This window comes from Uloborus diversus, chromosome 1 (genome assembly GCF_026930045.1).
Source record: "Uloborus diversus isolate 005 chromosome 1, Udiv.v.3.1, whole genome shotgun sequence".
NCBI classification, from domain to species: domain Eukaryota; kingdom Metazoa; phylum Arthropoda; class Arachnida; order Araneae; family Uloboridae; genus Uloborus; species Uloborus diversus.
Genome location: NC_072731.1, coordinates 126,610,500 through 126,625,548, shown reverse-complemented (window position 1 = coordinate 126,625,548; position 15,049 = coordinate 126,610,500). Strand labels below are relative to the sequence as shown.

The 15,049-nt window shown below is 34.3% G+C and overlaps 1 protein-coding gene across 1 annotated transcript in view; it reads left to right on the top strand.

Moving 5' to 3' along the window:
* Positions 1-5,302, top strand: part of LOC129234860 (cytochrome P450 4c3-like) — a 132,980-nt gene extending 127,678 nt beyond the window's left edge. Inside the window, exon 13 of the mRNA XM_054868749.1 lies at positions 4,592-5,302. Coding sequence (XP_054724724.1) covers positions 4,592-4,755 — 164 coding nt within the window. The 3' untranslated portion in view covers positions 4,756-5,302. The remainder of the gene's footprint in view (positions 1-4,591) is intronic.
* The last annotated feature ends 9,747 nt before the right edge of the window (positions 5,303-15,049 follow it).

Below are 15,049 nucleotides of genomic sequence, written 5' to 3'. Positions count from 1 at the left end.
GATTTTTTTTCTTTTCTTTTTTTTTTCAAATTTGGTTTCAATTTGGTCATTGTTGGTGGTATTTAGAGAGTAAACTATTGAATCATATTAAAACTGCCAATAATGGGAAAATGACATTAAATTGGAGTAAAAGAAAGTCATGAGATGCACACATCAGCTCGTTTTATTTATGCTTCTGGTTCGAATGCAATTTTTCCTTCTCTACAGAGCGGTCGAACATAGAATAGGTACATGGATTGGTGCATTTTAAGTTAAAAAAAGGGGGAATCCATGCATACTTACTAGTGATGTGCTGGATCGTTAAAAAAGTAGGCCCGCGGATACGATCATTAGTGTCAAGATCCGCGGATACGGATACGGATGCTGATCTCAAAATTTTCCCCCCAATTCAACTATCCAAGTGTAAAATTTGTTACGGAAGGTATTCCCGTCAGAACAATGGCAGTTTCTTCAAAAAATGTCAAATGCGGCAAAAATATAATCAGGACTGTTTAAAGAAATCTCCGTTAAAATTGAGGGAGAGTTGGAAGGAATGGGTCAGCGCTGCATTAATGCTTAGATGGAATGTGAAAAAATATTTCTAGCTTACTCGGTAGATGTAGGATACAAGAGCAAGAGTGTAAAGCTGCTACTGGACGGGATAGAAATAATTTTTCCCATTTTATTTTAGCATAAATGCAGTGCTGACCCATTCCATCAAACTTATCCGACCGACGAAATAAAGAGCCGAGAACACCTTTATAAACAGTAAATAGATAATTTAGTCTCACTTTTTTTAAAGGATGCCGAGAAAAACAAAAATGAAGAATAACAGAAACCCCAAATCAATAACAAAAACTAATATTAAATTAAAAATTAAAAAAACAAAGCATGTCCCAGAGAGTCGACCTCATATTAAGATGAATTTCGCGGGTCATCACACATTTGTTAACAAATATGAACTGACAGCAGGTAAAAATTTTAAATCATTGAGCTTTTTCTCCTTATCTTCCGACTATGAAATCGCTACCAATCACGCTTATAAAAGCTTAGAATTGCATTTAAAATTTACTTAAAAAGATTATAGCTCCTATTGTATATAAGTTGGAAGTTTCAAATAAATATCAAACGCAAAAAACTTCGTTCTTTCAATTAGGGTCAACATTTTTAACGTGCGGGAAAATTTTTACTACCATAATTGTGTAAAATGTTAAATCGGTTTTTAATTAATATATCCGGTAATTTAAGTTCTACAAAAACGAGGCCAAGCTAAGAACACTTTCGATCAAGTCTCCTTTTGAACGAAAATGAACTATCAAAATCGTTTCATCTGTTTAGGAATTACGGTGACACAAAAAGACACACTGATACACACTTTTAAAATTTATTTCCCCTTCCTTTTTGCAACGGGGGGGGGGGGGACATATTGGCTTCTGAAATGATACTTTATAATTTGAATAAGGAATAAAATCGAATTTAAACGGAATTTAAGAGTATTTTATTCAAATATTTAAACATTTTTAGAGTAGAAATGATCCGTTTAAGATCCGTCAAAAAAGTAACGGATACGGATACAGATCTTTATTTTCCCTCGGATATCCGGAACATCACTAATACTTACTACCTTTAAAAGAAATAAAATCTACAAGCGACCCATTCACAGCTAAGATAATTAAGGTTCATTGCGACTTAATCTAATTTAGCTCTGAACACTCCAATTATGAACGTAACACTTCATTGCAAAAATCAACTACGTTCAAGGCTAAAGTGGTATACGTCGAAATAAACTTGATCCCCTTCAGTTCTACCTCAAATATTGACGATACAGAAATCGTTGTTAGATTTGAAGCTGCAGCGTTTTGAAACCAAATTCACACAAATTTGATGTTCGTATTGAAAACTATTCTCTTTTTAAAGCTCATTAGACATTAATACACTTGAAATCAACAAAGTAACTATCACAATTTCTTGTCTAAATCAGCTTTAAATTACAAAATTAAAAAGCTATTTAAATATTAAATATCAATTTTAATTAGTACTACTAAATAAAGCATACTTGCCTTATTTACAAAGTGTAAGGCTAAATTACTTTATTTACAAGAGATCCTGTTAACAATCAAGTAAGTGAAAAGTCAACTAGAAGCATAAGTTTACTATACTGTGTTCACATGAAAGATAGATAATATGTAAAAAAAAGTGCGTCATTTGGCGACTTCAATCACGTGTTTGGCTTAGAAAAAAACAAATGTCTGCTAAGTGGGTGGCGATGGCGAATACTACTGGTTTACTTTTTCTGTTCCAGAAAAAATCTCCGAATGTGGCACAGTGGCGAACCTTCTGAAAACATGTTTATTTCTTTCTAGTCTATATTTCTTTTGAACGCAGTATAAACTCTGTTTGTGTGCGTAATATATAGAACAAAAGTGGTGAAAACAGGTTTCCAGACGGTTTGCCGCTGTACTACTATTCGGGATTTTCTCTTGATTAATAATTAAAAAAAAGTTATTCAATAGCAATAGGATATTGGAATGCGAATCGTATTCACAGTCTGCTTGGCACCAATTTGTTCTTGTCCTAGCCAACTGCAAGATTGATGTCGTCAAATGGCGCAGTCCTTTGCTTACATCTATGTTTCCCGTGAATGAATAGTAGATAGTATTATAATCTTTAGTTTAAACATGAACTACCGTATATTGTTGAAAGGTAGCTAACTATACAAAGAGAAGCTGCTTTTTGAATCCGCAGTCAAAAATACGTAATGAAATCAAGTTACTAAACAATACAACGTTCCTTAAAAATTACTGAAATATTCGCTGCGATTTAATGGAAAACTTCACTTAATATTCGGTCAATTATTATTTGCTAATAGTATCATTTATAGCGTGAAATATTGTAATTGACATTTAAATATATAATTAATCCAAACACATTTTACAAACGATAGCAACATTAGGCAATTTCCATACAAGATAAATCTGCTGTTTAGTCAATGTGCCACAAATCTACAATTAAAATCAATCATGACGTGCTTTTCAAAAAACTTGGCATTTTGTTTTGACCTGATTTGAACAGTTGCTAAAATTATGCTCTAATATTCGCAATTTCACCTCTCCAAAAAAAAGGGGGAGTAAGGTGACATCCTATCTCTCGAATTAATCTGAAAACATAAATTAAAGTTAATTAACACCTTTTCATAAATGTTGTAAACTATAACTTCTTAAGTGCAGCTACTTATTAATTTAGGACGATTGATGAACAAAAAATCACTTTATTGCTGCTAGAAACATGCCATGATTTTAAATCGCGCCAAACTATGCCGACACCGAAATGCTGACACTTAGTATACAGCATGCTCACTGAAGTCTCTTGCCGCCCTTTTAACTGCAGAAAGGTTGCTGCTATATCCACAAAAGTAATGTCTAGGTATAGTGAAGTAGATATGCGCTACTTTACCTCCTATATAACCACCCTGGTGGAAAATTACGGAGTTAGCACTTCTATCGTGAGAAGAAAACGTGATTTATACACTTGAAAAGCAAAAAGGCACCTTCTGAACATTAAGTAAAGGAATAGAATAGTTTAAAGACGATATTTTTTGTTCTGATTTCTTGCACTGTGACGAGATAAATTGAACTACGAAGAGAGAAAACAACTAGGTATAACAAGATACCTTTATTTTACATTTCGGTTTCGTGTTATGCCTGAAAGATAAAACTTGAACGAAAGGGGAAATTATTATGCGTAAGAATGTAGTAACTCACGAAAAAGCAAATATACGTTTTAACCTTTCTAATCTTTGCATTGTCTACAAAGTGACTTTTTGTACAAAATAGACAACAGCCTACATCTTTATAATATTTTCTCCTCTCTCGTTCTGTTTTCGAGGTGAGAGTTTCAATTCTGAAGTTTTTCCCCCATGTGGTACCGTACGTATTTTTATTCAGTAGGCATGGTAACTTTACTATACCTAGACATCAATTTGACGAATACAAAAGCAGCCGTTCTGAGAGAGTGGCAAAGCCCTTTAATCGGAAATCTGTATGTTACCATCAGCTCTTTATCAGTTTGAATTTTATGCGGATGGGAGCAAATAACAGCATACAAACAAGGTTAAATCCGAAATTTTGGTTTGCGGTATTTAGGAAACTTATAGATAGATATTTAACACAGTTACGATTGATTTCCGAAACATGCAGTAGCTGTAATATACTACCTGATGAAACTAGCATGATTAGAACTTTAGCCGAAAATGAATGCACCAGATTGAGATTTAACTCTTAAAAGATAGCAGTCATTTCATCTTCATCTCAGCAACATTATTCTTACGGGGATAGATTTTTTTTTCTTTCGACAAAAAGTACAACATAAATTACATTATTTGCTGGTTTAACCATACAGAAATTAAACGTTAAATATTTACGTGATTTTGTGCTGAAGTTAAAACAAGCTTGGGCACTATTTTCAGGCAACAAGATGGCATACTAGATTCTGCATTGGTACAAGTAATCTAGATTCAGATGTTCTATCTCAAAGGAGTTTGTTTCATTTTTTGTTTATTCTAGAATCTAGATTATAATTTAGGAAACTAACTTTGCCAAACTTCATGTTGCAGGGCAAAGATTCGCCATGATGGAAGAAAAGGTTGTTCTTGCCCATGTTCTCATGAACTACGAGGTGAAATCTTTGGTTCCTAGGGATCAACTGCAGCTGACAGCGGAAATGGTACTTCGATCACACAATGGAATCATCATGCAAATTACTCCCAGGCAGAGATGAAATTTCAGAATTGCTACCAAAGTTTACGTCAGTTTACTAAACTTAAGAGCAGCGAATTGGTTGCCCTCTTAAATTATTGCTGATACATTTATTGCTAAGTGGAGGTCGATATTCATTTACAGTGTTTTGCTTACCCAAAGGACAAATTTTGAAGTCGACTTTCACAAACAACTTTTTTTTTTATGTCTTATCGATCCAGTAACCTTAATAACGAGATCGACAAGACCAGATTGGTCACATGAGTAAAAAAAAAAAAAGCATCAGTCCATCATTTGGTGTAAAAATTGTGACCAAAACATAAGTCTCGGTAACGGATCATCATTTTATTCTAGTTGCTGAAAAGCAACTTGAATAAAAATGGAAAATATATGTTTCATAAGGTGTTACAAATGTTGAATGGGGGAAAAAGTAACTATTAAGTATAAAACAGGAATTCGATTACTAGTAAGCAATCACAATCTTGTAAATATGTGTATAGTTATGTAGAATAGCATCTTTGTAAAATGTTGATCGTTTTTGTGTAAAATTGTAATTGTCAAACTATCTGTGCCTTGTTTGGAATTGAATGCATTTCACTTTGTAAATGTTCACTTTGAATAAAATAGATTTGTGAAATCGACATTTGCCGTTCTTTACACGTAGTTTTTTTTTTAGCACAGGCCTTTTTTTCACAGAATAAATGCATCAGTACTGACATCATCCGTAAAGTACCAACGCTATATTAAATGTGTTATTAGAGTGGCGCAAAGTTTTATTACTGTTAATGCTAAAGTCACGCTGTCTGCAAATCAATACTATATTGTACTGTATCTATTGCACACAGAGTATCGAATTAACTGATTTAGAGCTAAAAAGAGTTAGAACAAGACTCGGATTTAATTCTGAAAAAAATATCCATGCATTTATTTTAAGCGAGTTAAGCGTTTCGGCAACAAAATGACTACCTATCTTGGCTATGTCTCAAAAGGAAAAATCTCAGATTTTTTTAAAAAATTGTATATAAAATTAGATCTAACTTTATAAACTAATTTAAAGAGACTTTATCACATGAGATTTATACTTCAGAACAGGACTTCATTATACAATCCTAGAAAAAAAAACGACGCACCTAGAAGACGCACTCAAAATAAATGAAATTTTACGCACGAATTGACAACAGTAATAGAAGAAAGTAATTACGAAAGGAAAGCAAAATACTCATTTAATACTAGAAAAATCGTAAATAAATAGAGGTTTTACTACCCTGCATGGGGTCATTTTTAGCGTTCGTACAGGAGGCTTATACAGGCGAACATTGAGGAATAAAAGTTTCGTACAATGCCCTAAGTCATCTCTTACTACAGTTACTGTAAACGCGCCACTGAATCGATCAAACTCATAGATTGTCCAATATATCGTCCCAAGCTATTCCAGATATGATCGATCTGTGACAAATTGGGGAATCAAGCAGGCCCGAGAAGGTGACAATGTGAAGGAGCAAATCCTCTCACATACTTGCTGTGCGCGACCGAGCATTGTCCTGTTTGAAAGTTGCTCCGGGGGGCACTGCCATGAGTGCCAACATGTGACTGAAGCATGGCACAAACGGAGCGTGAGGCTGTCATGGTGTCGTGGATTCCCGATAATATTCCCTCAGCTGCAGGTGCGAAGTGAATCTGAAAGGGCTGGATTAGGGCTTTCACACTCGCGGCTCCCTTTGGAGTAGTGTCTTTTCTACTGGATCGTACTACAATCGAATGCATCATGGTCATCTTTAGCGACGAATTGACAATCAATTCGGGCACTGTGACAATCGTGTACGCTTGCGCAGACTCCGTTATGAACACCCCAATAGAGCCTTTATTTTTCATGTGCACAGCGCACCTACAGTTGTGGTGATACATGGGCTGATATCATGGCCGGGGTCGATAAAGGCGTTGGACTCGTAACCAGAGGATTAGGGTTCGATAGTGTAGTTTATTCGATAAGGAAGAACGTTTCGATTTTCAACAGTAATCAAACAAAACAAAACGTATTTATATAGAAAATTTAAAACGAAAATGAGAGTTCTTCCTCTACAATCACTTTTATCAGCAAAGAATAAAATTTTCCAGTACTTTCATTTGTGTGGAAAAAGTAATTGTGTTTAACGTTTCTAGAATCCATTGATAAATTGGTAATCTTTCTAGTCAAATCAATCAACCATTGTTTTCCATAAGTAACCGTTGTTCAAGTTTTTTTTTCAAAAAAAAAAAAAAAAACCCAAAGATTGATCAGAAGTTTATTAAGAATCTGCATTTTTTACGACTTTTATCCTTGTAGTTCTTCAGATAAAACATTTTGATGTGCGCCACTGTAAACTGTTTTTTAGTCTGTTCAAAAACTAACTGTTCCCCCTTCCCCCTCTAATTAAAAAAAAAAGTTCCGTTTCGTTAAAATTTTAACCTAAAAGTTTTTGAACCACGTTTTTCAAAATTACCTAATAGATTAGCACTTATAAAGAGTTCAAATTTCTCTGTAGACGTTTCTGCTTTGAGTCGTCCAAAAGTAAACGAAAAATAGCTGAAAACAAATGGGGAACCATGAGTTGTCATGGAAAAATGTCCCCCCCCCCCTACTAGAAATATCAAACTAGGTTCCTGAATTCAGATTATGTTTGCGATCCTATTCACTGGGTTTATTGTTTTTACAAATTGCTTCTACCGCAATCATAATTGCAAAAAAAAAAATTAATTTGAATTTTTGGCATCTTAAATTCAAATTATGTTTTTCGCAATCACGAGCGTGTGTGTTTGTGTAGGCACATGTGTGTGGGTGCGTAAGTGTATGTATGCATATGTGTGAGTGAGTGTTGTGTACGTGCGTGTGCGTGTAGGTGTTCGTGTGTGTGTAGACGTTCGTGTGTGTGTGTGGGCGTTCGTGTGTGTGTGTGGGCGTTCGTGTGTGTGTGTGTGTGTAGGCGTTCGTGTGTGTGTAGGCGTTCGTGTGTGTGTGTGTAGGCGTTCGTGTGTGTGTAGGCGTTTGTGTGTGTGTGTAGGCGTTCGTGTGTGTGTGTAGGCGTTCGTGTGTGTGTGTAGGCGTTCGTGTGTGTGTGTGTAGGCGTTCGTGTGTGTGTGTAGGCGTTCGTGTGTGTGGGACATGGACGCCACCGCCCAGCAAAAGTGGATTTCGGGGGACAGTGCTTAGGACCAGCCGCGCCGCCGCCGGAGGACGGTGGTGCTGCAGGCCTGGTCCAAGCTGAAAAAGGAACCGTAACGCCAAAAACGGTCAAGTAAGAACAATAAGCAATCGTGATTGCTCAAAAAAACAAAACAAAACAAAAAAAAAAGTAAAATCTGTGACCTACTTCCCCCAATTAATTCTAATTTGAATTCCGAAACTTTGAATTCAAATTATGTTTTTCGCAATCACGAGTTGCGACAAGACCCTACTGATTAGAGTTATTGTTTCTAGAAACGGCTCCCCCCCCAAGCATGTCCCTCCTCCTGGGTGGTTACGTGTGTATAGTTGTGTGTGTGTAGGCTTACGTATGTGCACGTAGGCGTGTGTATGTGTGTAAAGGCGTGCGCACGTAGGGGAGTGTATATGACCATGCGTGTGTAGGACATGGACGCCAGCGCCCAGCCAAAGTGGATTCCGGTGGACAGTGCTCAGGACCAGCCGCGCCGCTGCCGGTGGACGGTGGTGCTGCAGCCCTGGTCCAAGCTGAAAAAGGAACCGTAACGTCAAGGACAGTCAAATGAAAGCAATAAGCAATCATGATTGCTCCAAAAAAAAAAAACATAATTTAAATTTACGACGTTCAAATTTAAATATTTGCCAGGCACTGGTTGCCGTCTTTGCCTAAAGAGGATTGTATAAAGTTGAGAATGTCAAGTATAAATAAAGTTGATTCTGGGGGACATGTAAGCTACCGCTCCCCCCAGGAGGAAGGATACGTTCGCGGAGGACCATGAACCAGAGGAGTTTACATTATAAGCATGGAAAAATATAATGAAAGGAACATAAACTATAATCAAGTAAAAGTAACAAGTAATTCGTTGCCACTTAAAAAAAAAGAAAGAAAAAAAATATGAACATATTCGGAAAAATGATGTGTGGTCAACCAAAAATAAGACTCGTTAATTTCAACCAAAAAAATAAAAGACTCACACATTTGTTTCTATAGGACAATTTTCATGTTGATTACTAATTATGATAATTATAAAGGATGCATATATAATACCCATGCACATCATGATAATTATAAGAAAACTTTGCAAATATGTTTCCTAGGATGATGTTATATATCATCCTAGGTGAAATGTTTGCAAAACTCTTTTTCCGCGTAATGCGTCTTCGAAGATTCCAAAACACATGCCCGGAATTGGTATTTAAATAAAAGGAAAAGCGTGGGGCATGGTCAACAAACAATTCATGTATTTATAATTTAACTAACAATTTTATCGTTCTACAAATAGTATTAAATGAGGTATAAGTTTTTTACATTGATAGCTTTTTTAACACTTATAGTTATGTAGTACATGCGCCCATGTTTTTCTTTTTAAAGCACACAAATATTTTGATAGCTATTGAAAACTCACAATCACAAATTTTTCCAGACAATCTTTAAGAAATTCTTAAACTGTATGGGCTAATGTATCTAAAAATCTAAACACATCTACATGAAGCTAAGAGAAATTATTTTATACTTTTCAGTTCATTTTTAAAAACATGGTACATTAAAACTTTATTTCATTAGTTATTTTCTGCTTTTTAGTATTGTGTGTCTGAAGTGTTGTATTAGATTTGAAATACTTCGATCAAACGGTTAAACTGACGATGATGGAGTTCCGTAAATTGATTCAGTCGATAAAATAAGCTTAAACAATAAACTGCACCATAAATAACATTGAAACCTTAAAAAACATTTATATTTAATTAAGTTTCTATGTACAACATAAGTTCAATGCAAGTAGAATATTTTTAACAGGGTAATATGAAAAATGTCGCACATTTATTTCTCTGCGAATGAACTGGATTCTTTTCTGCATTTACGTGGAAAATTCGCTGATTTGCAATATCCCTTTCATACACAAATTGCTATACTTATGTACACTGCTTTAAAAAATTTTAGGCACATTTTGAAAAAAGCACAGTTTAAAAAATGACCTGATCAACAATGAATTTGCAATTATTGAAGGTGCACCTTAATGTGGTCACAAAAAAATCGATTTTCGAATTTCTTCCGCGGCAACCCCCTAAAATGTGCCAATTGACTAGAAAACATGATTTGCAAAGTTTCAGCTAATTCCAACAATATTAACACGTGCTGCTAAGAGGATAAATTTACGTAAAACAGTGTTTTTTTTAGCAAAAAATCGTTGTTTTTCTTCTTTAAAACCAAAACTTTTCATCCTAGAAACTTTGTTCTGGTCTCATTTTATAGGAAATTTTATTCTAGTGATGAGATATCTTATCTATTTTTTTAAATAAAATTTACAGAGTGATACTTGGCATTTTTCAGGTTAGGTCATGGAAGATATCATCAGTAAGGAATGTTCATGGAAGACCTAACAGCATTACAACATTCAGTTACATTTATTTGCTCTTTGTTGATTTTAATTCATCCATTAAAAATGCTTCATTTCGAGGCATTTTAAAAACGAAATGCAGCAAATTGCTGATTTAAAATAAAAGAACTAAGCAGTTCAGAATCAGAACTGAAAGCAAAGAATTAAAATTACATAACAGATTGAGCTGTGCTTTTGTATCCCTATCATCGCAATCATCTTTGCAGCCTTCATTGTTTTGATCATTTTTTCCCTAAAGTATCATCAAAGAAAAAGAAAAAAGGGAAAGAAAATGCTACCCCCTCTGAGTTCAGGGATCTCAGATGGTTAATTATTTCAGGTAGTTTTATGCCTACATTATCTTCATAAATACTCTTGTATTGAACCAAAGATTTTATTAACTGGAGATATTGGTTGGGGGCCAAAGCTCGATTGCAGACAATAAACCATACTTTTCAGTAAATGGTGATAATAAACAACCAAATATCTTCATTACTTTTTATCTCTAACCGGTTAAGGAAAAATGCAGAAAGAAACAAAGGTATGTAATTGAAAAAATTAAAATTTTTGGAGATGATTATTACAAATAAATGAGGAACCTCTCCTCTGCTTATGGGACAAGATGTGGTACAAGTAGCTCTGGTAGGGGCTGTTATATATGCATAACATGATTTAGAAAAAAATTCAATGAAAGCTTACCTAGAATATGAACTTTAAACGCGTTTCATAAGGAACTTTAAAAAGTCCACTTACATCCATTTGCTTCTCACCGTCTCATATGAACTTTGCCATTCATTTGGTGCGATGAATAGCGCCAGGTACTCGAAAAGTAATGTTGTTTGGAGAAAGACTCCCTAAATAAGTTAAGCAGAGTTGAATGAACTGTTTGTAGTCATCCCTAGCCTGCTACTGTTTTTATTATTTCTCAAAACGAAAGTTTGAAATTTCAATTGGATTGCTTATTTTATTTTTAATTTTTTAATCTTCTATGCTTGCTTTGAATTGCTTCTTATCTATACCATTTATCCTGAAATTCTTGAAAAATATCTGGTTGAGGACTAGTGGACGTACCTATTTTGTGAAATCAAAACTACTTTTCCACAATTTTCTAAGATGTGGTAAAGACATGCTAAATGCAAACGATTTTTCTGTAACAACTGTTCATACAAAACGCAGGGTTGCATTGCAGAAAGGAGCCATAAAATGATTGTCATTTTAACGAAAGCCCTAAAAAGTCCCCGTCTAAGAAAACAGACCACATTCCTAGAAATATTAGTTTTTCATTTCTCTAGAAGGGCCGAAAGTCCTTACAAGAATGGGCTATTTAATCTATTGTCTAGCACTAACCACTGAGGAGGAAAGCAACGTTCCGTTTTAGCTTTGAGTTTTAGAGACATATCTATAGTACACGGAAATCCTGTTACATCGAACTTCACATTACTAGAAATTTTGCTCGCTGTGCCAAAGTTTTAGTAGTAATGGAATTCAAGCAACATAATGGAAGTCAAATCGGAGCTGAAAATTTCTTTGGTTGAAACGGATATTTCGTTGTTTCGGTATTCGTTGTAACGGGATTTCACTGTATATATTACTGATAATATTTCTGTTTTTGCTCTGAAAACTTAACATTGCAACAACTTATGTACTAATGATTAATACTTTTTACGCGATTTTGAGAATATTAGCTACGACTTTACTTGAAAAATCCTGAATAATATTCAATCAATTTTTATTAGAATTTGGATGAAATTAGATTTAAAGAGAATAACAATCCCTGTAAATTGAGACCAGAACGAATTTTCCAGGTAAAACAGTTTTGGTTTTACAGATTAAAGCCTACGATGCTGAAAATCGCTATTTTTCGTAATTTTAGCCTCTTTGCGGCACGTGTTAATATTATCGAAATGACTTGAAACTTAGCAAATCACATTTTCCATCTCCCATTTCTGTCGGCACATTTTAGGGGGGTTCTGCAAAAGATTAGTTGAAAAAATTTTTTTCCACATGTACCTTGTCACCACCCTAGTGCACCTACATTTCAGCATGAAATTATTTTAAAAAATATAATTCACGTCCTAATTACTTTGGAATATGAGAAAAAATTAATCTGATGCAGAAAAATCATGAATTTCTATGGATATTTAATTTTAATTTGTGCGACCATCTTTTCGTCGTCAAATAAATGGATTTATGCAAAAGTGTTGATTAAAATTGGAATAAACGTTTAATTAAGAGATAGTTAATAATTTGAATACAAAATATTGCATTGTCATCAGGTCTGGGATCGAATACAAATTTTCAGAAGAATCCAAGCGCAGGAAGTGGGGAAAAATTGAGTTGCAAGGTTCCACCCGAACAAACAAGAAACAAACCAAGTTATTTAAAAAACAAAAAACACGGTGAAATGAGTTTAAAAAAATACTCTACAAGGAAAAAATATCTATTTTTCTGAAGTGAACCAAGTTTACCCATTAAGCAACTCCCTCCTAGTCCCAATCCCAGAGGGCATACCCATCACACCAACATTCAACATTCGGCAGTTTAGAATTACGAGAATTATTGTCAGTCTTTGAAATTAACTAAATTATTTGAATGCATTCCCTTTTTTAATGAGCAGAACGGAAATTTTGTATATATTTTGTTACCAGTACTTTATATAAACATTAGTTTCCGACTATCTACTAGAGATATTTTGTGCAACATATAAATATCAAAATTCATCAGTGCATATTTTAAGGTATGCAAACAGAATAAAAACTAAATGTGTTTCAAACAAGGTTTTCAGAAAGAAAACTAAATTCGGACACAGTAGTCCTTGGCCTCTCTATGGGCTGTTCGCCACTAAGTGTTTTGGTTTCATACAAAATTATATAGGTTCGAAAAAAAATAATCGAATCACGCGTAAATTACTGAAAAACTTCTGCACTTTCTTTTGATCATGTACATTTGTTTATTAAAATTTCTGCCTTTAAAATGCAGCTTACAGCTTATGCATTTTAACTTTTCTTAAATATGAAATTAACATTCCGCTGCAACTTGCTTGATGACGGGCTGATAACAAGTAGAATGCTGGCGGTGTATTTCAAGTGGAATGGGTTTAAAAACTCGTGCTGCTATCTAGTGACATTTTTAGCAAACATAGCTAAATTTAACGTTAATTTTAATCAGTGGTACTACCGCCATTACGAAATTAATCACGCTATTGCTAAAACATTTCATCAGAGGTATATAGACGCATAAAAATCCAAATATTAAAAATAACGTAATGTTTTGACTTAGAAGTGAAAAACTATTGATTTTGCTGCTTTTACAAAATAGTCGCTATTTTGGACTGCCTTGGTAATATGTTCGGATTTAGAGTTAAAAACTACTGATTTTGTTGTTTTAAATAAGAATTCAAGTTAAGAGCTGTACTGCCTGATACATTTTAAAAGCTAGCAAAAAAAAAAAAAAAAAAGGTTGGGAGATATACTTTTCTTACCTCAATAGGTTTCAAAAACTTATGCTGGCTCTAATAACGTGGGATGAATTTTCCCTTTAGAGCAGAAAGATTTAGATTTTGACAATTAAAACTAAGCATTATCGAGAAAATATATGCTGAACTGTTTTTAAATGACTGTGCAAAACTTCACATAATCAATTGTCGCTTTCGTTTTCAGTTTATGAATAAATCTATACATATAATAAAATAAGATGTTTGTGTGTGTGTGTGTGGCGCGCATTCCGGGAAAACGGTAAGGCCTAGAAAGATGAAATTTGGTATACAGGTGTAGTTTTTGCTGAAGTTGTGCACCTCGGGCTTCGATTTTTGATATTTTGATTAGACAAAAAGTTATTTAATGTTTTATGTGATTTTTAGCACTTTTTAGTACTTTTAACCTCACAGACCCCGAACCAATCGCGCGAGACAAATATTTTTGATACTATAGTGTCAGAAATTTAATTTTAAATATGATGAAGAAAAAAATTTTGAAGATAGAGCAATTTTTGTATTTTTTATGAATTTTTGAAAAAACCTTTAATTTGCATGTTTTCCTGGGTTTTATTCTTTCCTAATATCATTCTGCGAGAAGTATCAAAGCCTCATTTCTGAAATTTAAGTTGGTAATAGTAAAACCATTTCGCCCTCTTCAGAAGAAAAAAGTTCTTAAAAATACGCAATAGTTTTTTTTTACAATATTTTTAATGCTGAACACATCATGTCCTTTCACGCATCAATCGAAAAAAGCGTTCTTCAATCTTTTATGCCTGTGACGTCACTACTTGGATTTCGATTCGATATTTACGATGGAATCTTAATCGCAAGCAATGTTAATCTTTTTTTTTTACTATACAGCTTACTTCATTTTCTGACGTGATGACCACGTGTTTTTTCGGCAGCGCTTGCTTTTTTTCTTTCTTTCTTTTTTATTTTGTTTTATTTAGGGATTGCTTTTATTTCTTTTTCCATCCCCCCCCCTAAACTGGACCTTTCGCTGTATCTATATTACGTTACATTTCATAGTTGTGCGCATTAATTCAATAAAAACAGCGAGATTTTTTTTATCTTTGTCAAACGCTACTTTTTGCACACTACGGGGAATTTGAGCTTTTTTTTTTTTTTTTTTTTGCTCTACTTAAATGAAAAAAAAAGCGGTTTTTTGAGTGTTCTTTGGTTTTATTAGGAAACTAGCCGCCTGCGGCGACCAGCCGGTCCGCCTTTTTACGCCAAGGTTGCCACCTTCGGCGGCTGCTTAAATAAATTTCTTGGCGGTATTAATCAA